At 41.0% G+C, this 23,848-nt stretch overlaps 1 protein-coding gene across 1 annotated transcript in view; it reads left to right on the top strand.

The window, feature by feature from the left end:
- Positions 1–23,848, top strand: part of DSCAM (DS cell adhesion molecule) — a 717,333-nt gene that overhangs the window by 632,591 nt on the left and 60,894 nt on the right. Inside the window, exons 22-27 of the mRNA XM_059720751.1 lie at positions 9,704–9,821; positions 10,683–10,846; positions 16,328–16,426; positions 16,970–17,158; positions 20,878–21,168; positions 22,721–22,897. Of these exons, the coding sequence (XP_059576734.1) occupies positions 9,704–9,821; positions 10,683–10,846; positions 16,328–16,426; positions 16,970–17,158; positions 20,878–21,168; positions 22,721–22,897 (1,038 nt within the window). The remainder of the gene's footprint in view (positions 1–9,703; positions 9,822–10,682; positions 10,847–16,327; positions 16,427–16,969; positions 17,159–20,877; positions 21,169–22,720; positions 22,898–23,848) is intronic.

Raw genomic sequence — 23,848 nt, 5'->3', positions numbered from 1 at the left:
ACAAGGCTGGAGATTGTTTAAAAAGAATCATTGGTGAAAATGATCATCCACCTTGTACATCAGTTACCAGATTTACTCGCATACAAATACACCTTTTCCCCAAACTTAGTTCTCCAAAATTAGGGTATGAATCTTAAGTGAGGAAATCTAATTTCTGTGCTGGAATGGAGGTATGGGGATGCTGGAATGACTTGTAGCAGCTGTGCTCCCCTCTGGCTGCCTGGAACAGGAGCAGAGTCCATTTGCTGGGTTAATTTGCCCTGCCTTTGCTGCTCAGCTGAAAGCTAGAAATATAACCCTGCCAAGGCTGCTGCTGAATTGGCAGCAACTTTTGGCTGTTCATCCATAAGCTACTGCCAGTTTGGCACTGATTGTGACAGGGTCAAATGTCTAACTTTTGACTGAGCAGCAAATGGTGGGCAAGTGACACTAGCAAGTGGATTCTGATCTTGTACCATGTGATCAGCATTCAGCCATGACTCTGGAAAAAAAATCTTGATTTTCTTCATTCTGCCTTCTCGAAACAATGCATGTCTTACTGGGAGCTTGTGGGTATGTGAGACACTTAAATCCAGTTCTAACTTCCTGGAATATTTTAAAAGCACACCAAGAATATCAAGTGCCATTTTGAGCTGGTCCTTTGTGATCTGGCTCAGTTTTATGTGTGAACACAGAGCATTTCATGCCTAATGTCTGGTCAGTCCTCCAGGCATCCCAAACTGCACCATTCCTCACCCTCCTAACACATACAGGGTAAGGGGCTGCTCTGAAATTTAGCTAGGAAACCACAGTCTGCAGGGATGGGAAAGGGGAAGGCCTTTGTATCAGTTTCAGCTCCCTGCTAGGGACCCTCATTAGGGGTCCCAGGTTCATTTGGGTCAGGGGGGAGTAGGCAGGTGGGGGGGGGGTGTGCTCTGTGATGCCCTGCTCCTAATTCTCGTGAGGCTGGGTGCTTTGAAGCCCTCCCCAAGAATTCCTCGGCTTTCCAAACCCTTCTCTGAACGTCGTTTTGTCTATTTCACTTCCCTGCACAGACCTAGATTTTCCCCTCTAGATCCATTAAGATTAAGGTAATGTAGAATATCAGTAAGGCTCTAGAGTAGTGGTACTCATGCTTTTGGCCCCGTGGGTCAGATGAGTAGTGTAGGGCTGGTCCTCAGGCCAGACTGAGCCTCACACATCTGGACCGGGCCACACTCAGCTGGCCTCTGCACACAAGGAGCAGGCCATACAGGGCCTACCACAACCCCTTACCTGGCCCTGCATGTCAAGATTGAGCACTGGGGCCCCTTACCAGGCCCCAGTGCCCCCATGTAGTGGGATTGGGCACTGGGGCCTGGCACCAACTCTGCATGCCAGGATCAGGCCCTGGTGGCCTATGCCACCCTCTCCCTGTGTATGAGGGCCCCCCAACTACAGAAAGGTTGTGGATAAATTGGAGAGATTCCAGGAGAGAGCAGCAAAATGGTGAGGGGGCTGGGGCGCATGACTTGTGAGGAAAGGCTGAGGGAACTGGGCTTATTTAGTCTGCAGAAGAGAAGACTGAGAGAGGATTAAATGGCAGTCTTCAACTAGTGGGGTTTGAAAGAAGATGGAGCTAGACTGTTCTCAGTGGTGACAGATCACAGGACAAGGAGTAATGATCTCAAGTTGCAGCAAGGGAAGTTTATGTTAGATATTAGGAAACACTTTCTCACTAGGAGAGTAGTAAAGCATTGGAACAGGTTACCCAGAGAGGTAGTAGAATCTCCATCTTTGGCTGGGATGATCTAGTTGGGGACAGTCCTGCTTTGAGCAGGGGGTTGGACTAGATGACCTCCTGAGGTCCTTTCCAACCCTAATTTTCTATGATTTTAAGATCAGGCACCTGATATGGTACACAGGGCCCAGGGCTCCCTGCAGGTCTAGAAATTTGGCAGCAAGAGATCAGTACTGCCGCACTTCCACCACCAAATTTCTGGACCCATGGGGAGTCCCACAGGCTGAATGACATAACGTCAGGGCCAGACTTGGCCTGTGAGCTGGAGGTTGAGCATCCCTCTAGAAACTATTTATTTGTAATAACTTTCTGTGGGCAGCTGTTCTTCTGTAGAACTGGCTCTTAAACATATACAATAAAGTAACTCTCTTGTAGAAAACTTGTATTAACTGCATTTTATGCTGCAATCTGCCTTTAACATTATTCATTTCAAAGAACTCCTGTGAATTGCAGAAATGGTTTATTTTCTTCCAATGTTACTTTCCCACTGTTTCGTCTTTTTGGGCTGACATTTATGCTTTTCTTACCCTTTTTTTTCTTTGTCTCACTAATGTAAGGGATTTCTCTGGTGGCATAAGGCTGACATAGCTAACTCTGCATCATCCACTCCTGGAATACAAGAGCTAGAGCAAGCTCCAGTTTGGTAATTTGAAAGTGACGGAATGACCCTCTCAGAGCAATTCCAGCTGGAGTAGGACCTTATTACTTTTATCTCCTTGGTCCTACTTCTGGATAAAAAGCATTTCTAAGGTGAATAAGGATGACAGAATTGGACCCGTAGTAATCTGAGACCACAGGGAAAGCTAAGTGTTTTTACACATGCTCCATTTTGAAGTGCAGGGCCACTGATACATGAGACGTGGAGGCTGGTTGGAGTGGGCTAATTAACATGCTTCAGCAGACACGATTAATTGAGTCTGCTCCAACCAACATGCTGTAGTTACAGCATGTCAGAGCAGCCCCCCCTTACATCTACAGGCACCCCATGTGACTGCAAACAGAAAGGGTATCTTAATATGAAGGTTCTATTTCTTTTGTTTTGATTAGTCTCTGTACTAACATTAATGGGATAGATAGATAGATAGATAGATAGATAGATAGATAGATAGATAGATAGATAGATAGATAGATAGATAGATAGATAGATTTCTGCTTCAAAAATGCAGTTGCAGGTGTGTGACTTAATAGCATCCTTACACCATATTTCTGTTTCTTTAATGCACATTTTTGTTGTAACATGCAATAAATGAAGGAAACTCCTGCCCCGATGAATACGGGGTTCTGTGACTTGTCTGTACATTTTACTGCTTTATTCTGGTACATGCCATTCTCTGATTAAGCTGAGATACAGTGAGGTGCCATAAGCTTCTTATTCAGAAATGTCCAGCACAGTTTCATCTTAAGATTTGATTGTGTCCTCTGGAGAAAGGGGTTGAGTACACTGTGGCTTTTGATTTAAAACTCTGACTCTCCATCTCTTAGTCTCAGGATGTGAACTTATATAATAAGACTCAAAATAATAAAATTAAATATAAAACTACATAAACTTCCCAAACAAGTGAACAGAGAGAAGCAGGTGACAAAGGAATATTGTAAAGCTGTTTTATCCCAGCTAGTAATGAGATAATTTATAACATCATGTGCTCTCATATAAAGATAGTAGGGTGTTTGTACACATGTAGAATGTTCTGAAAATGATAAACTACTCTGAACAATAAACAGTACAAGCATAGCTCTCTCAGTTAATTTGTGAGGATTAAAGCATACTAAACTCATAAATACCTGTTATAATTTCTGAGAGGTAGTTACCCATGTTAGTCTGAAGTCATGCAGTAGGCAGGGTAGATTTTCACCTTGTAAACTAACTAAATCAGAGATTCATGGTATAAGCTTTCATAAGCATCAATTTACTTCATCAGATGCTAGGGGAGCCATGGAAATATTTTTAAGATGGATACTTTAGAATTTATGCCATGTGAGACATTTAAAAATTTCACTCTGTTGCAAAACCTATCTTTTTACATTAAATTTACCATAAAAAGGTAGTTCCAGTTCCTAATTAACACTTCTCACCAAGGTACTGCACATTTAGGTGCCTGTGGGTGAAGTTACATGTTACACTTAGACCATCCTAAATCTGTGGAACATTACGTCATGAAGTTAGAACATACTGGGTGCATCTGCGTGAGATAATGCACAGTAGATTGGTTCTACTGTGCATTAATGTGTCGTGGGAAAAACCATGCTAATTAAGGCTGTGTGAAGCTTTGGGTGGTGATTCAATTCAGAGGAGATTTGGCCCGATTTGGTGGTTGAATCTCCAAATCCTAAGGGAATCAGGGGACCAATTTAAAGGTCCAAATCAATTAAAAGCTCTCCAAATCACCGGAAAAGATTCAGAGAGCATTTGATAATTTGGACAGTCCCTGGTGGCTGCTCATCAAATATAGTAATTTGATACAAATTTACCCCCAATCAGTTACTGCACAGTAATGCATGTATAAACACCTTACTGCTCAGTAACACTGTGAATGTGGACTGACTTGGGACTAACTTTAGTCCCAAGTCAGTCCACACGTATTGTTAATGCCCTTTAATGCCTGCAAGTGTAGAGGCTGTCATATTCCCATTCACTGCGCAGTAATTTACTGTGCAGTAAATTTAAACTGGCATAAATGCACGTGTAGACATGCCCTTTGTGTTTTTAATTAAAATTTTAAACAGAGTAAATTTCTTGAGAGGTTGAGGCTTCCATAATACTACAAAATAATCCATACAACACAGTCCAAATTGATCATATAGTATGTGGAATCATTTTCGCTTTATGAATCCCAGTAGTCCCACTGAAGTAATTTCCCTTCTCTTTTCAAGGCCTGTTATTTTATGTATAATTTTACATTAGACATTGTTTTTAGAGGCTAAAACACAGTTCTATTTGATACTGGCTCTCATTTTCATGTTTTTTGAATTGGTGCAAAATGGTTTATTAAATGCAAATTCTGATTGACATGCATGATTAAAGAAGATCCTGGTTAAAACTTCAATACACAGTGCAGTTGTATCCAAATTCAGCATGTTGTTTTTTAACATCTTTTTCAGGATCAAAAAAAGGTCATAATTTAATTAAGACACTTCCTTGGGAAAATCAGTATATTAAAACTGAAATACAGCCCCTCTCTATTATAGACCAAAGCTACTACAGTAACGTTTTGCTTCAATGTTAAGTTCAGTTGGAGGTAATAAAGACAGAATTGTCATCCTAACTTTGAATTTATTAGCTTTTCAAGACTCTAGATAGGCCCCTTGTATTGTATTGTCACCCCAGCACATTAGGATTTATTTGCCTAACTACCTAGCTATCATAATGGGACTCTCTCTTAAAGTCACAAAATTTAATCTTGAGAAACAAAACAACTTAGAGGTATGGAGCACAAAAGGAATCCATTAAAACTGGGGAATCTATTTATCTCTCTCCTGCAACTCAAGAAAACAAATTGAGCTTTTCTAATTTAAGTCAGAAAAAAATCCTCTCCCCCACAGTCTGAGCTGCCTCATAAAATGCTGAAAAGAATAGAATGTTGGCTTCCATTGAAAGTCTTAAATATGAATTTACTATCTTTAAAACTCATATGCAAGGCATTCTAAAACTTTAGAATGACATGAGGTTTTTTTCTCTGAGCCAACTTTTAAAATATATCCTTATTACTAGGGCTGTGTGATGTTTTGGGCGGTGAGTCCATTTGGAGGAGATTCGGCCCAATTTGGTGGCCAAATCTCTGAATCTGAATCAAAACAGGGGACCAATTTAAAGGTCCAAATCAATTCAAAGCTCTCTGAATCTTCAGAAGAAATTCAGAGAGCTTCGATGATTCAGATGGTCCCCGGTGACTGCAGCAGGGAGATGCAGCCGGACTCTGAGCTGGTAAGTACTAGGGGTGGGGGAGGGGGGAGGGGACCATGGGGGTACTCTTGCCAGGCCCCATGCCCTGCCCACTCCCCCAGCCTCCCCCATGGCTGCCCCACCCACCCCAGCTCCCGACTTTCTTTTAAAGAAAAGCCCCAGTTCTTCCCACATTGCATGGGGGGCTCTGCCATGAGACCCCCAACTCCCCCACTCCTCCAGCCCCCCCCCCCCCCAGGGCTGCCCCACCTGGGCCAGCTCTGGCCCTTTAAGAAAAAAAAAAATGAGAAAAGCCTTGGGACTCACCACTCCTGCAGTGGCCTCAGGGCTTTGGGGGCTTGTGCAGAACCTCCCACATGGCACGGGGTAGTGGGGGGCAGCAGGGATCACCCCCCTGCCAGCAGGAATGGTGAGTGTGGGACTTTTCTCTTTTTTTTTTTAAAGGGCCAGAGCTGGCCCAGGTGAGGCACCTCTGAGGGGGCAGTGTGGGGCAGCAGGGTTCGCCCCCCTCTGCCCAGCAGCACCCAGTGAGTGGGGCTTTTTTTCCCCAAAGAGCTGGGAGCTGGGGTGGGTGGGGCAGCCATTGCCGGACTGGAGGGAATGGGCCTGGCTGATTTAGAGAGTCAGTCTAGGGCTGCTCCTGCCCTGCTCTACCCTTTGCAGCATCCAGGGGTAGCTCCAGACTCCCCAGGTGCCTGCCCTGGGCTGAGAGAGGGCATGGGGGCTGGTCCTGATCTCTGATGGGCGGGGGAGAGCTGTCCCAGCTATCTGGCAGCTGCCTCCCAAACATTGTGGACATCGGGACTGTGCCAATCTCCACGTGGCTAGGAGGCAGCTTCCAAGAAGCCAGGACAGTTCTTCCCACCTTCTGTGGCTCCCTGCTACTTAGGCTGAGGGAGCAATTTGCTCCTGGTCAGAGTCAAAAGTGCATTAGTTTAATTCAGATTTCTAATACCTATATCTAGTAATATCTAAACTAATCTAGATACTGCTGAACTAATCTAGATACTACTAGGCTAACCTACTGTGCAGTAATTGCTGAGCGTGTGTAGACAAGGACATTTTACTGAGCATTAGCTTAGTCTATTGCATAGTAAAGTATCTCATGTGGATGCACCCCATATGAATAATTTCTGATGAGATAATTGCAAAGTTCACCATATCTTTGACCAGATGAGTTATTCTATGAGCAGAGTGCTTTAAAAAAAAATGTCCTTGTAATATTCATTTGTGGGAATGGCCCCTTGGATACCATTAGCAACTTATAGTCATTGGAGTGCTCTAAGGACATGAATACATATAACCATTGAACAGTTCCAAAATGTCACTGATTGAAAATTGGTTCACACTTGTCTTCACACTTGTCACAGGTCCAAAGTGTCCACATGTACAGTGCCCCAGCATTTCAGGTAGAAAGTTTATCTTTTATAGGGTTTCTCAACCAGTGGGACATGGGTCCTCTAGGTGGTACTCGGGCCATGGTGGTGACTTCCCATTTCACTTTTGCACGTTTTGATCAGCCGCTGGGGGACACCCCCTCCCTGCTCCTCAACTGCCCTCCGGGGGTGACCTACCCTAACCCCGCTCCTTGACCAGTAGGACCAGGATTTTTTGACCATATGTAGCTGGGATGTAAGGTGCAAAAGGTTGAGAACCACTGATCTATTATGCATTGAAGTGCTGTGGCTCCAACACTAGGGGAGGGAGTGAGCACCAAGATCAGTATGCCTCACAGTGGGTGAAAAGGGTAGAGGGAGAAGGGAGGGAGGGAGGACTGCTTCCACTTACAACTTTGAGGGCCATAGCATGTGGGTGAACTGACTAGGGCCATTTTTACTTTTCTGCTTTCCCTTCTCTCCTAAGCACAAGTATAAGAAAATTCACTAGTCTGTGCCTGACCAAAATCCTCAGTGTGGTTTACTGTCTTGGGGTGGAGAGAAGGGTTTTTCAGGGAGTGGGAGAGAGGGGGGCCATGCTGAGAGGCTGCAGTCAAGTAGAAAGCGAGGACACAATTGGTTGTTAGAAAGATAGCTTTCATTGATTAAGCTGTGTAAGAGAGCTTATGGATAAAAAAAATGCCAAAAAAAGAGAAAAAAAGGGGGCCGTAGAGTTCTGGCTGTGTACCAGAGCAACTAATTGCAGCACTGGAGGAGGAGGGAAGAAGGAGCAACAATGCAGCATGGGATAGCCAGAGCTGGCCAAACCTGAGTCATGGATTGTTTTGTGTCCACATGTAGCAATGACCCAGTTCACAGTGAACCAGTTCAAGAGGTTGCTTGATTTTGCAGGTACACTTTTGCACTGTTCCAGTTTATACCAGTTTATACCAGTTCAATAAGATTGCATGTCTGTCCACCTCAGGGTTAAGCTGCATTTACACCAGTCCAAATGTTACATATGTCCAAACCGTAAGTTTCACCACAGACTGAACTGTCCCTGACTGGTCCCAGTATTAAGGGACTGCAAAGGTACCATTCAGTCATTTTTTTTACCCCAAATGAGTTAGGTACTAGACTGGAGGAGCTTAAGATTTTTCTCTATGTCATTAACATAGCATCCTAGTTAATTTCTGCATTTTCACTAGACAATATCCATTCTACATTATATCTGGTGTAAATTCTTGATAGCCAGCTTACAACAATTTTGATTTACTGTCCATATATCACAAAATGAGATGAACCAAACTGACTCTACTGTTAATGTCTGTCTGTCTGTCAATTGTGGATATTATTATCAGAACCAAGATTTTTATTTTCCCATTGAGCCAATATAGACCTAATTGGGTGCATCTACAGAAGCTGCCCACTGTACAGTTGTTATTGTGCAGTCATTTAATACTTGCATAACCAAGTAACTGGCATTACTACATAGTAGCATTCCAGCGTGGTTGCATAGTGATGCTTAATGTGCAGTAGCTTGTTACTACTGCGCAGTAGCGGCACGTCACGGTTTGTGCCCAGTGACACTACTGCGCAGTAGTAACAATCTATGGAGCAGTAGTAGTCAGCTACCGTGCAGTAAGCATCTTGTGTAGATGTAGCCACTAAAAATTACGTGTCAGATTATGACCCTTGGCAGTTCTACCTGTGTAGCTGGTACCATAAATATCTACAATACCAATTTAAACTGCTAATTCTTGCCAGATTGTGGACTGTAATGATGCCCACACTGCAACATTTTAACTAGTGTAATAGTTCTTTTTTTATCATTAATGTTGATTTTGAATGGAAATATCAGTAATAGCCAGAATAACTTCTATTTCCTGACCTGCTGTATATGGTGAAAGAAAAACTTGCTACCCAAGCCAGTCCCCCAAACATAAAGCAGGTGTCAAGAAAATCTATGATTTTAGGATTGTTAGGAGGCATAACTTCATATAGGCAATAATTTTTGAGTAATTGCCCCCTTTTGTAGGAAAAGCAAGAAATAAAATTATAAGGATTCCTAGAGAAATGCTTCTGAACCATTGAAAGCATTTTATTCATAAAAAGATTATCAAAGCTATCAATAAGTTCAGACTGATTTCAGCTTTTATCCCAGTGAGGTGCATAAGATGTTTTGTTTGTTGGTACTTAAAATTTAACAAGGATGTCATAGGACAGATATGCTCTAATTCATTAGCTAAGATTTTATAATATTCTTCCGTGTTGTAGATACTATGCCTGCAAGCATGACTTAATGAGACAATTTGCCCCAGGGTATCCCTTTTGAATAAGGTTTGACTAATACACAAAAAGATTAACTTTTCCTAACCTAGGAAAGTAATAGGCTCAGTAATTAACAGCTTCTCAGTTTTATTCTTTCCTGTTTCAATGCCCTTCCCATTCTATAGTACCCAGATTTCGTTTCCTCCAAATATTAAGTATTGCTTATGTTCAAATAAATACCCAGTCATATGAGTTGGAAATAATTTGTTTAATAGGAATGCAGATTGGAACAAGTTGGCGCTTGGTTTAAAGATTTATTTTTTGGTGTTTGTGTTCTTTCCCCATTGACTAGATGAAAAGGGACTCCATTTCAATTTTCTTCTTTTATTTGCTCAGCTCCAGCCAGAATCTTGACATTCAGTGGCACAGTAACAACCCCGTGGATGAAGGATATCATCCTTCCTTGCAAGGCCGTTGGGGACCCATCACCTACAGTCAAATGGATGAAGGATAGGTAACCAGCAACTAAATGTGCAGCTTGAATAAGGCCACTTTAGCTTAAAAATGTGGGGCATTATTGTGCTTGATATTTCACGAGTGTGTCAAGAGAGAAAGGGAGTATTCTATCCTTGCTCCCTTATGCAAAGACCAGGCACAAGTGCAGTAGAACAGTTCTGAATATCCCAGTGGCTGACACTAGCTGGCAGGCAGCATCGAAAAGTTCTGAAAAGGAGGGAAAGGTAAAAAGAAAGGGATATGAAAATATTAAAAACTATAAATCTACTTCTGATTTTAATTTAACTTCAGGCTCAGGCAGTTTAACTGTACTGTTGGTGATCACTGTGACATCATCGTGTAGCAAAATATAATTTAGATGCTAGCACTACTAATTTTCCCAAATGAAAACATTCATGAGTGTGGTTCATGTTCATATTGTTTTTGAATAGGCCTTTCTAGACTGATTAATCTTGCAGTTGAAGGACCTGCTTATGTTCAGACAAAAAATTACGCCAAGCATTGAATCAACAATGATACACTGAAACTATGAGAGAAAAATCCATGCACCATAATTGCAATTTTTCTTCTATAAAGACAGACTTTATAACCCAGAATTTTATTTTTTCCTGAGTGGGTGTCCTTGTGAAGTGGCACTTTGCTAAGGAGAGAGGGAGTTTTTGTTATTCAGATTGTAGACCAGATAGCTTCTGTCCTCATGCTGATTGCTGACATTCTCCAACAAAATAGTATTTCCTATTCTGTTCTTATTCCTAAAAAGGGACAAGATTTTTCTTTTGTTTTCTCTTGGTTTAATCCAATCCTGACTAATTTTGATTGTAACTTCTTTAATGTATGCATTTTGTTTCCTGTGAGGTAGTAACGGGACACCCAGTCTAGTGATGATTGATGGGCGAAGAAGTATCTTTAGCAATGGCAGCTTTGTCATCCGAACTGTGAAAGCAGAGGATTCTGGATATTACAGCTGTGTGGCCACTAACAACTGGGGATCTGATGAAATAATCTTGAATTTGCAGGTGCAAGGTAAGCCTATTGGATTTCATCAATGAGATTACAGTTCTGTCGGGGGTATTAGGTCTGTGTGTGGAGATATATATATATAGTTTTAGATATATAGATCTCTCTCTCTCTCTCTCTCATATATATAACTAGTATGACCTTTAATTTTTATTTTCTTGAATTTTTTGAATGCTTAAATTTGTGAAAATATTAAAAATATACCAGCAAGCATACTAAATTAAATACCTAAATTATATGTGCGTGTATGTATGTATGTATGTATGTATGTATGTATGTATGTGTGTGTATACATACATATATACACACACATATATACATGTATAACTATATATACACATATTGTGTGTGTGTAGTGCCTGTGTGCAGGTATATTTCTAATACCTTTTTTTACAGATATAACCATACAAAATGAAAGAAAATAAAAATAAAAGGTACTTAAAATTAAGTATATACAGAAGAATTTGAAGACCAGGAACTGCCTGTTTGTTTGCAGTTGTCCCTGAGTTCTATACAAAGAAACTACTACATGCTTTTCCCATGTAAAAAAAAAAAAGAAAAGGCTTAAAGAAAAAGGAAGGTGTCTCAAGATTCCAAAAGAATGACTAACTAAAGTTCACCCCTGGACTGAGATCTATCATAGAGATCTTCAGTGCAAAAGGAGAATTTTATAAAAGCCTATGATGGAAATAGTAGGCATTGAAAACAAGCTCTCAATACAATAATGCTAAGTAGCAGTAATCAAGTATGCATCTTCTATTAATATATATATGTACAACTCACCCATCATGGAACTAATAGGTGCACAAACAGTTACAGTGTGAAAATACATATGACTGTAATGTTTATATAACATGTACGTACACATACACATGCATACACACACACAAACACATTCCAAACTTGTAGGGTTCCCCTCCTCAAGAACCTCATTGTAAGTCTTGGGCAAATAGATAAACTTCAAAATGTGCTCTGATTGTCAAGAAGTTGTCTGACAAAAAAAGGAAGCAAATTACTGAGTTGAGAACATAGAGCATTTTTTGAAGGACACTGTGGCCGTGTGTAGATGACACAAGGGGCATGTGTGCACGATACTTTAAAGAGGACTAAATGCTTTTGCTCCACTTTAATGGTGTCGTTATTTTCTCATGTCAGTGACGTATTGTACATGAATTACAGCCACTGTAGGAAATTCGGCGGCTTAATGAGCTTTAAATAACTTGGGTATAACAAACTAAAACTCTAAGGAGTTTTAGTTTGCTGCCCCTACAGCTGCAGAGTGAAGCACCGGGCTGTGTGTAGCTCAGGGGCTCTGCAGGAAGCCTTGCAGGTAGCCTGGCAGCAGCCTGGGAAGGCAGGCTCCCCCCAAGAAAAACAGCGAGCCTAATCTTTCCCTTCCCCCACCCTGGAGCCTGCCTGCCTGCCTGAGCTGCACGGGGGCCTGGTGCTTCCCTCTGCAGCTGCGATGCCCCCCTGGGACCACCCAAGATAGGTGCCTGCAGGTGGGTGCCACTAGGGGGGGCCACCACTGCTATGGAGGGAAGCACCAGTCCCCACCACCCCACAGCCCAGGGACCACTCTGCCCTCTGGCAGCTTGTCCTCCCTTCCCTGCCAGCAGAGAGGCAGGTAAGTCAGCAGTGTGTGTGCACAACATGGGGGTTTAAAGGGACCTAAATTGAAGTGGTGGCTTCAAAAAAAACCCCACCCTGTTTCATCTACACATGCCCTGTGTCTCTAGTCCCCAAATATACAATTTAAATTGCCAGTTGAAACAATTCACAAATTAGAACAGAAAGAAACAACCAGTCTCTATGGCAATATAGTTATGTCTATATGTCCTTATCTATTAAACTATAAAAAGCATCACTGACAGTGTGTCCACACAAGACTCTTTACTGCTCAGTAGACTAATCTACTGTGCAGTAAAGCATCACCATGTAACCATGCTCATAAATTACTGTGCAGTAAAGAACATGGGGACCAGGTCCCTTTCTGTATATCCACCCTGTCCCAGTGCTGCAGGGCCCCTGGCTCTCCTGCGAGAGGGAAGCTGAGCTGTGCCAGGACTGGGGAGCTCTTCCTTCCCCACTCAGCCAGGGGCTGGGCAGGAGCTTCCCCACTGGTGGGGCAAGTGGCAGCAAGCTTTCAGCTGAGCAGGGATTGCTTGCTCAGCCAGGGGTGCCCGGGAGCAGTCCTGCCAGTGGGGCAGCTAGCGATGAACCCCTGGTTGGGTGGGGTTCCCCACTTAGCCAGGAGTGGCATAGGCAACTGATAGGGGGTGCATGGCGGTGCATATGCCCCCCCGACAGGGCCAGTGCTCCCCCAATGGCTGACACTCATGCTGTCGAAAGGGCTGGTGCCCCCCCTGGCAGGGCTGTCACTATTGGCAGCTTCTGCAGGTGCCCCCCCAAATTCAAGAGGCACCAGTCACTCACAAGGGGCAGCCAAGAACTGTTCCACTGGTGGGGCAGCTAGCAGCAAGTCCCCATCTGGGTGGGGATCCCCTGCCCATCCAGGAGTAGCCAGGAGCTGTCCTGCCAGTGGGACAGCTGGCAGTGAGCACCCAGTTGATTAGGGCAGGAAGCTGGGAAAGAGCTGTGGGGGAGAATATACTTTCCCAGTTCCCTGCCCTGATCAGCTGATCGGGGCTTGAGACTGGGAAACAGCTGTCCCCACCTCATCCCCTAGAGCCCAGGCTTGACCCCAGCATCCTCTGCCAGCCTGAGGCTGGCCTCCAGGGGAGCCTAGACCTCCCCCTGGCTGCCATATGGCAGCAGGATAGGCATTTCCTACCAGCTCCTATTGGGAACAAATTTGCTCCCAACGGGTATACATGTAGACTTGCTCTCACAGAAAGCTTACTGCACAGTATTTCACTTTGCGGTAAGCATTCTGGGCATTAATTGCACATGTAGACACACCCTGAGTGTATTAACTCTTCCAAAATCCAAGAGAGGGCATAGCCATTCTTGTTGTAATGTTGGATACATGTCCACAAGAAACTGGATGAGAAAATAATATTAAGTGTAAAACTTTTTGTATATGCTAGCACATAATTGTATATTTTGGCAGGTATTGAACAACAGTAACTAAAAGCAAATCAATATTGCTTCCCTGTGGGATAGAGGAAGATTGGCATTTAATATGTTGGACCATCATCTTATGTGGGGAAAGTGAGACTATGATGAAAAGTTTTACAATAAATCTTTTTATAGTTTAGTATGTTCAGAGTTATTCCATGGTATTTACCAAATAAATATGAATAAAAGAGCAGTAGTACAATGCATATATGGTAATTAATCTTCCCCTGGAGTACAGAGTCTGTTTTCTTTATTACATTTCCCCATCACTCTTAATAATTTAACTCTTTGAGTACAGTAAGATCAACCTCCATAAACTCGTTGATAGCAGCAATTTCCTCAAATAAGTGCAAACAACAGAAAAAAATTTCTGTTCGGCTTGACCTAAAGCTAACAAAGGGCAATCTTCTGCCTAGAGAGAACACAGATCCAAACCCTCAGCTGAACCTCAGCTTGAACTGAAGGTTTGTTGTGAATTTGTAAATAATGCATTTTTGTAAAATATATGCATTTATACTGTTCTTGAACCCTCTGACTCTCCTGTTTCATACTAGAGTAGAAAAGGAAGTGAAGTGATAAAATATCACAAAGATCTTCCTTGTTTTTCTGACCTAAATATAAATAGGCAGTTCCAGAAATCACAGGAGAGCTCTCCCCTCACAACCTCACCCAACTTCAAATGTTCGATTTAGTTTGTAAAACTTAAAAGGTACAGATACAATTTTATTAAATATTCAAATATTTGGAGCTATTATCTGAACTAAAAAGCCTTCTAAAATCTCAGCTGTTATGACCTGTTGGTTTGTCATCAAGCAGCATTATCTTTGAAAAAGTGCATCTTCCAAGAGTCCACAACACACAGTGCACTTTCTGTCCTTGGGTTCAGGTTTCCTGTTCAAATGGCAGAACACAATAAAGGGTAAAGGTAGAGATCAAAGACATATAGGTTCTGCCAAATTGAGCTAGTACCTAGCAAGACCAGCTCAGCAGGTACCTTTTATATAATGGAACCATGATATTTTGTCATAGTAACAAGAAAGTTAGTTGCTTTCCCACTAGTAGCTCCTTTAACATTGTGCTCTGAGAATCCAACCAACAGACCTGTCCAAATTGCAGGGTCTATTAGACTTTGTGGGGAACAAATTAAGTCAAAATTTCCAGGTTTCTCCACCCTCATCGGTAGACCTGGCATCTTCTTCATGTGGATGGGCTTAGTGAATAGAAGGGGAAAGTATACAGGAGCTGGGACTTTGTGAAAGCTGTTTATACCAATAAAAAGCTGGATTTCTTCTTTGCACATAAATTTGTCCTATACTATTTAACATAGACAGCTATACTATTTAACACAGTAAGCACACGGTGCTTCCCAAAACTGCACATGAAGTATATACCCATGTTTGCATGTGCAGTTACCATAATTTGAGGCATTCCTTTGCCTTTATTTGCAATCAGCCTTGGTTTCTATCTTCAAGAAAGCCAGACTTCACTCTTAAAACACACATAAAAATTAACCAGAAAGTAAATCCTAAAAGACCTCATCTTTTAGAATTACACTACAGTCTAATAAAAGATATCAGATTCACCCAAAGAACCTTGACTGCAGTTATAAGGCCCCCTCTAAACTTTACACTTTAAATTCTAACCCAGCTACACATTCAACCAATTAATGGTGTGATAAAACAAGCAATATGCTACAAAGTTGTTTCACAAAAAATGTGGAATAACTTTGTAGCTTGTTTTAGTTACGTCATTAATTGAATGTGTGGCCAAATGCTCCCCTATGGCTGGGAGCCCCATTAACTGAGGTCCCCACCAACTAAGCATTCTTCCGACTGCCCCTGCTGCGAGCCCTGCAGTCAACAAGGCTCACAGCGGTGACAGTGTTCCTGGCAGGAGGTGCACAGTGGGGGCAACATTCTCCTTCCTACCCCCGCTGTGAGCTTCACAGCCAATGACACTGTCCCCCACTGCGAGCTCTGTAGTTGGCATCTCAGGGAGAGCCTGAGATCATGATCACACTGGTGATAATATGCGATGGGATCTAATGCATGATCCTACAATTGTGCCTTTTGCCATGGATGTGTGCATTGATAGGAGATGCTATTGTGTGGATTACACATTAGATCCCCTGGCACCTTTACTTGCATCTGTAGAAGGGGCTAAGAAACTCACAAGTTCAGAGAAATAGTGGGGTTCAGAAGCAAAAGATAAAATTGTATAGAAATTTAAATATAAAAAATGAGAACTTGTCTGCTCAATCTTAGCTGAGAATGTCAACTAAACAGACACTTTGACAGAAATCATTTGCATTTTTTGCAACCCAAAACAGTTATTTGACTGTTAGAAGTATTAAAGTCATGCATAATCATTTGAATGTATTTCTGTTTTTAACTTTTTCACATCTAGTTCCACCAGACCAGCCTAGACTTACTGTGTCCAAAACCACATCTTCCTCTATCACTCTTTCCTGGATACCTGGAGACAATGGTGGCAGTTCTATCCGAGGTAAAAGAATTCAGGTTAACTACAACTGCTTACTTAAATTTTCTTATTTAAAAAAAAAAATTGATTTAATAAACAGCTTCAATGAGGAAAAACAAAATATCAAAGATTTAGCTTAATAGTGAAAACACTGTACAATACAATGCAATCTCTTTTCATAGTCATTTAACCACTGTGTCCCAGCATGACCTCTGTTATTTCTCCAGTAACTCTCTCTCTCTGACAATACACATGAGAGTCTAGCTTCAACACTTGCTGTATCATGATTGGTGAAATATGTTTTAAAAGACCTCTCTCCTCTTTATGCTCTGAAGCTATAATGTAGAGCCAGTATCATTTGAATTTGTTATAGGAACAGTTACACAAGTGTATTGATCAATAGCTATTAAAGCTAACCTGATCAGAGAGGCATTCTTTATTTGTCTCTATTCAAGGCTTTACAGATATTAAAATCATCATAGCGTATACTCGTGTTCTGCAAAAATTATGATTCATAACTTCTGATGTTAAATTGGCTTATCATTGCTGCCTCTGTTTTTCTGGCAGGCTATATACTGCAGTACTCAGAGGATAACAGTGAGCAGTGGGGTAGTTTTCCCATTAGCCCCAGTGAGAGATCCTACCGCTTAGAGACTTTGAAATGTGGCACATGGTACAAATTCACACTAACTGCTCAGAATGGAGTGGGACCAGGGCGCATCAGTGAGATCATCGAAGCCAAAACACTTGGAAAAGGTATGTGGATCTCTGCCTTTACCCAACCAAGTCATGATTGTGAACTTCCCCATCCTGTGATAGTTGTAATTAGAGAGGGAAACTCAGTTGCTTATCATTTTTGTTGCTCTGAATATTTTAATATACTTTGGGAAAAAATTTCAACTATAATGTTCTAAAATAGTTTGACAAATTTTACTTCTGAATTCCTGGCTTCTCAGAATAGGGTAGATATTTTGCCATAGAAAGTGTTAACAATCATTGCTGTTATTAGTATGAACCATTTACCTAACCTGCTCCCAAAGATCAGATCTTCATTTTGGTGGGCTGAAGAAGAGAGAAAGCAATCACATAAATGTAGTTGCAGGGTGGGGAGGGAAATCTTGGCATCTAGTCCCTACTACCAGAACTACTTATGCATTTTTTTGTTAGGTAGACATTGGTTAAAAAACAGAAACAAACCTGGCAGCTGTGGCCAGAATTCAAAAACTTCACCACCTTGACTAACGCCATCCTCGCTGGGTCCTAAAGTCACATTTCTTGTACTTTTCATTCCATAGTGGGCCAGCTTTAATAAGAGAGGCATGTGCCCCCACCCAGCTCAGTGGAAGTTCCCCACCACTTTGGCAAGTGCTATTCCCATGAAGCCAAGAGTACAGGCTGACTACCACCACTACCACCATTTGTGATATTTTTTACTAAGCTGCGTTCATGCTCTTACCATCAAGCAGTTGCTCAGCATGGTCTGTTCTTGCCTAAGGAATTGGGAGCTGATATAAGGTTTAGGCACTTCACACCGTCTATTTGGATCACAGCAGAGCTTGAATTGGATTAATGTGTCAGGGCTTGTCTATGCAGACCCTCAGGATTTCTGGAGCTAACACTCTCAAGCACATTCCACATACACCATGTTATACTGCTGAGGGTGTGTCTACACGAGACGTTTTACTGCTCAATAGACTAATCTACTGCTCAGTAAAGCATTACCATGTAACCGTGTGCATAAACTACTGTGCAGTAACGAACATGGGGACCAAATCCCTCTTTGTGTTTCTACCCTGTCCCAGTGTTACAGAGCCCCTGGCTCCCCATGGGAGAGGGAAAATGAGCAGTGCCAGGACTGGGGAGTTCTTCCTTCCCCACTCAGCCAGGGGCTAGGCAGGAGCTGCCCCACTGGTGGGTCAGCTGGCAGCAATCTACACAAGCTATGTTGCCATACCATTGTGGCAATGTAGCATTGGCGGGCACAAACCGTGACACCACCATTACTGCACAGTAGCTCGTTGCTACTGTACAGTAGCTTGTTGCTACTATGCAATAGGACCAGAAATGACCTGTGCAGCACTGGGACTCTGTAGTACTGGTGGTTACTGCACAGTCATTTAGTACTTGCTAAATCTAAAGTAACAACTGCATTTGGGCATGTGTAATTACGCCCTGTATGTACCAGCAAGTCACCCTAAGGATATGTCCTGTCACCACTCTGTAGATCTCTGTCTCTGCCACACTTGAGAGTGGCAATGGACCTCACTCATGGCACTTTCACTGCTTCCTTACCAAATCTAGCACATGCAGAGAGAGTAGGTGAGTGGAATGTGCTCAGGAGCAATGGCCCTGGGAATGGCCAGGAAGTGGTGTCATCAAACTTTAGATAACCAGTTTGGTTGACTGCAGAGCTTGCACATTAGTCCAAAACAACTTTTTTTTTGTTAGTCCAAGCCTACATGCTTGGGGATCTTCTCAAGCTAAAATGGAGCTATCTATTGGATCTAAATGGTTTTGTGGCTCCTGAGTAGGGTTGTTTCAAATTGTTTATGTTTAATGAGGTGCCTAAATTCTGCCTAAGCCCTGTTTAGGTGTCTTAAAAATTGATTAGAATCTGGTTATTGGATACTTGTAGAGGTCTCATGTTTCAGCTACAGAGTGGGAAATACATTGCAGTCTGCCCTTAAATTAGCTATTTTAGATTAGCTGTGAGGAGGGCATTCTGAGCTGATGGCCAATGAAAATGCTAGATGGCTTGGATAAATTCTCACTCTTCTTTCCTAGTCTCCAGTTAATCCCTTACCTGTACTGACTTCCAAAGCTTTATATAATAGGGGTACACGTTATCTGAGCTTCTCCGAGATAAGGAAGCCTTAGTTCACAATTGAGTTGATTGAAGTAACCTCCTGAATGTCAGAGATGGCAACAAAAAAAAAGGGTGAAAATGTGCTTAGGTGCAAAGGGTGCTGCTAGAGAAGAAAGTGTGCATCTGTTTCTGATAACTGCCCAAATATTTCAAAGCAAATGCAAACCTCCTAACTTTTGGTGTAGATCACCGGAAATGAATGACCTTAACTATATTTAAATACTGGTATAAAGAAATAGGTTAGTAACAAGACACTGCAATTAAAAGTATAAATTATTCTTATCCATAGGAAAATTGCAAAAGGATTTCTACTGAAAGCTATTAACTCTGACACTTGAAATAGTTCACAATAAATAGCAGGAACCCAGAGTTTGGCTTAGATTTGTATAGTATACTAAGCACCCATTTTAGTATATCCTATTGAGTAAGCATGTCATCTAATGTAGAGTCAGGATTAAAAACAGCAGAGGAAAGCTCCAAATGAAACAGCACTTTATTTGAGAAGGTCTTTTGCAACTATGTCTATTACACTGATACAGTTGTATTCCCTGTAAAGAAAATATTTTTATGGAAATAAATTGATTTTATTAGACTGAAAGGAGTGAACTTCTCTTTCCACGGAAAATATACCATTTCTGTGAAGCAATTAGAAAGCAGAATAATACTTTGTGCACCATATGATAAAATGTAAAATAAAATTTGAAAGTGATTTGAGTTTTACTCTGTAGCTGTCCTTATTTCAACACAGAGGTGCTATCTGTTCTTACTGTCATGAATGGGAGTTACCCATATGCCTCAAAGAACAGCTCTTCAGAAAATAGAATTTCTATATTAAGAGACATACCACTATTCTGACATTGTGTTTAATCCCTGAATGGGAGAAAAAAAGGCAAACTATCTACAAAAAATTGGAACAAGAAAACTTCTGGATCAAAACAGCTTGATTAAAAAATGCCAAAAAAAATCAGTATTTTCAAATAAAGCAAAGTGTTTCATAGAAATGACTTTTAAATACATTTTTCATGCTTTCAATGTTTGTTTTTTTATTCTGCCATCTTAAATCAGAAGATCATGTCAAAATTGACGTTTTCCCCCCAAATAGTTTAATGTTGACCAAATGCTGACCAAATGTTGACCAAATAAAAATGTAGTTTTATGCTGACCAAATTCTCCATGTAGGAGAATTGTGATCTATTGTATTAGAAAGGGAGAAGACAACCCAAATGGGAAGAAATATTAATTTCAACTTTACCTGTCTCTAGGTGACAATTTTACTTAGCTTTCTCCTTTTTCCCCTGCCCACCCCCCGTGTGCTTGTTCCCACTCCAAAACACATTGTTCCAAATTTTCAAATTGATTCCTGCTGAAGCACACAATATCTACACCACGGCACATGCACAGTTTTTTTTACATATGAGGGTTTGAAAATCTGAATATATAGGTCCAGAATAATATGTGGGTTAAATACCACTTTAAAACTGAGGGAATAGAATTTGCTGACTAGTGGGCAGTGGATTTAGGATAAAGGCAAGACCCTCCTATAAGTTATTAATTTATATGTTTTTAATTCATTCTAAGTGTGTCACTTAAAGTGTATGTTTTTTCTTAGAGCCCCAGTTTTCCAAAGAACAAGAACTCTTTGCCAGTATTAACACCACTAGAGTGCGATTGAACCTTATTGGCTGGAATGATGGTGGTTGTCCAATCACCTCCTTTACTCTGGAGTACAGGCCATTTGGAACTACAGTATGGACAACTGCACAGCGGACATCGCTTTCCAAGTCTTACATATTGTATGACCTCCAGGAGGCAACTTGGTATGAGCTGCAAATGAGAGTATGCAATAGTGCTGGCTGTGCAGAGAAACAAGCCAAATTCGCAACACTCAACTATGACGGCAGTAAGTGCATCCATTTTATCTGTGTGGTTCACATTTCGTTTTTTGTATAATACCTATTGTTTCTTTTCTGTCCAAGTATTACCATTACTTTTTGTACAATTTCAGTTCTGTGAAAAAAGTCACATTTTTGGAATCTTTTTTCATCCTGCCCAGCTTGCTCTTCATCAGTTTCCTGTTCTTTCCATATCTTTATCTGATCATTTTCTTTGCCATTTCCTTAGCTAACCATTTCCATTTGTTCTTTAGAAATACAGTATAGTGCTTTACTCTTAAAAGCATGGTTTTGATTCTTTATTCTTGCTGGTTTCTGGTATGATATGAAACCTGGAACTCATTAAAGGGGAGAAAGCCTTAGTGCATGTATATGTGCAATGAAAAATGAGAAAAATAACTTGTGAAATGCTACCCTAAAAAAATGAATGTTCTGAGGTTTCCAAGGTAGCTTGGATAGTAGCAACTCCTGGGTTTGCCTTAACTACACTATACCTATTATATGCAAAAAAATTTAGTTGTCCTGAAAAAATAGTGTAGATCTTTACTTTTGATCTATGGTTATGGCATTCATATGACATTACATTATTCTAGAATATTTGTCTGATATTGTATACTGTATGATGAATGTATCTATATGAGACAATATAGAAAGGAAAATTTGAAAAAGAGTGTACCATTCTTTTTCAGTCCCACTCTTCTATCCATTTAGCAAGCTGGTAGGCAGTTTTATGCTTCAGTGACTGGTTAAAATTAAATAGCTTACATTTGCAGTCATCATGGTTCACAATACCTGCCTATTTCTACTCATGTTTCAAACAAATCTACATTTTACAGCCCAATTTCTGGTTGTATGCAGCAGTTTAATAGTAATCAGGAAATGAGTGAGAAGCCTTGCATGACTAAACAGCTTTCCTTTGAAAATGCTGCATAGTACTTACATCTCAAAGGAAACAAAAAAGGCTGAAGTATTACATATCATCAGGAAGCCAACTGTGCTCAAACTGCAAATGTTTCTCAAAATGAAAAAGTGAGGTTCCCTTCTTTGGCTAGACTTTTAAAACCACTTCTCTAATTCCACTCTTAAAAACCTGTTTCCCTGTATTCTTATAGTCCTTTTTCATGGAAAAAGGCTGTCTTTACAGAATTAGCAACAGGTTGGCTATTTGAATACAAGATCAGTACAGTTCTCTGCATGTAGACAACTGATACAGGACTTTTTGTATTTAAAAGTCCTGTTTGCTTTATGCAGGAGCAAATGTACATTGTCAAATGATATTCATTTTAAAAAAATACCTGATAAATAGTATAAATCTGGTACACAAAAACTGATTGCCCATCCTAGAAAGAATAAATAAGTATGTGTTGTCATAAAACCCGTAACTTCCTTGTAATGATTAAATATTTGTGAAATTAGATATCTATGTTGAATATGACCAATGCCTTTTCATGTCTTGAATGGCACTGAAACATGGAATACAGTTTCTAGCCATTGTTTTCCATGAAAACTCAACCTTTTGTCTTCGTTAATAGGCATCTAATATCATGGCACTGTTTCCAGGTACAATCCCTCCACTCATTAAATCGGTTGTCCAAAGTGAGGAAGGGCTGGCAACCAATGAAGGGCTAAAGATGCTGGTGACCATTTCCTGCATCTTGGTTGGGGTCTTGCTGCTGTTTGTGCTCCTGCTGATTGTACGAAGGAGAAGGAGGGAACAGAGACTGAAAAGACTCAGGGGTAAGAAGGAATACCAGGCATTTAATTCCTCATTCTCATTATCACCCAACTTGAAAACATAAATGAGACTCTGAACAGACAAACTTAGGAAAGTTTGTGTAGATTATCAAATAGCTCTTTTTGAACATTGTAAAGAAGTAAATCTGTAAAAGAACTAGCTTCTCATCTTTATAAGATGAGCTATTATTAGGTATAGAAAAATCATATATCCCCATGATTTTTTTAAACCAGTTTTAGTAAATTTACAATCATCATTCTTTGAACAACATCTCAGATGTTCTTGTGAACAGTGGGCACTAAGGAAAGGGAGGAATTCCACCTTTCAGGTGAATACAAACCACAAGTCCAACATTTCACTCACGAGTTATCAGAGATAACAAGCAACAACAACACACTAATGTGTTCGTATGTCTTTTCCCAAAGTTCTGATCCCACATTCTTATTGGGATAGACATTACTTTCCTAATGTGCTGTATTTTGACAGAGTAGTTACAACAATATATTTCATTGTTCATTGCAGATGGAAAAGGTTTTCAGCTGTCTAGTTAACCCTACTCGTCTAGTTTTGCTTATCCTGTTGGTGATGCACATTTTTCTCTTCTAACCCATGTGCCCCCACTATACATAGGTTTTATATCTATGAATTATTTCAATCTTGTTTTTTATCCAATAAATGCCATGACCTGATCAGTTCCCCACCCCTCCCCAAATGCTTATTATAGTTGCACCTTGCCTTTTCATCTCAGGGTTTGCTTGTGAAGAGTAGAAAGTAGTACATCTGGGCTGTCTAATTTTAATGTGGTGGAGGACTGCATGTGGCATTCACATTTGGCCCCTGGCCTGCAAATCACACAGGCCCACCACCAGTGCCATATGTCCGGGTTTTCCTGGATGTATGCTCTTTTTTAATCCTCTGATCTCCGTCAGGCATTTTTTTAAAATATGATCAAA

This window comes from Alligator mississippiensis, chromosome 1, assembly GCF_030867095.1.
Source record: "Alligator mississippiensis isolate rAllMis1 chromosome 1, rAllMis1, whole genome shotgun sequence".
NCBI classification, from domain to species: Eukaryota; Metazoa; Chordata; order Crocodylia; family Alligatoridae; genus Alligator; species Alligator mississippiensis.
Note: the sequence above shows the minus strand (reverse complement) of the source record. Positions and strands in the feature narration are given on the sequence as shown.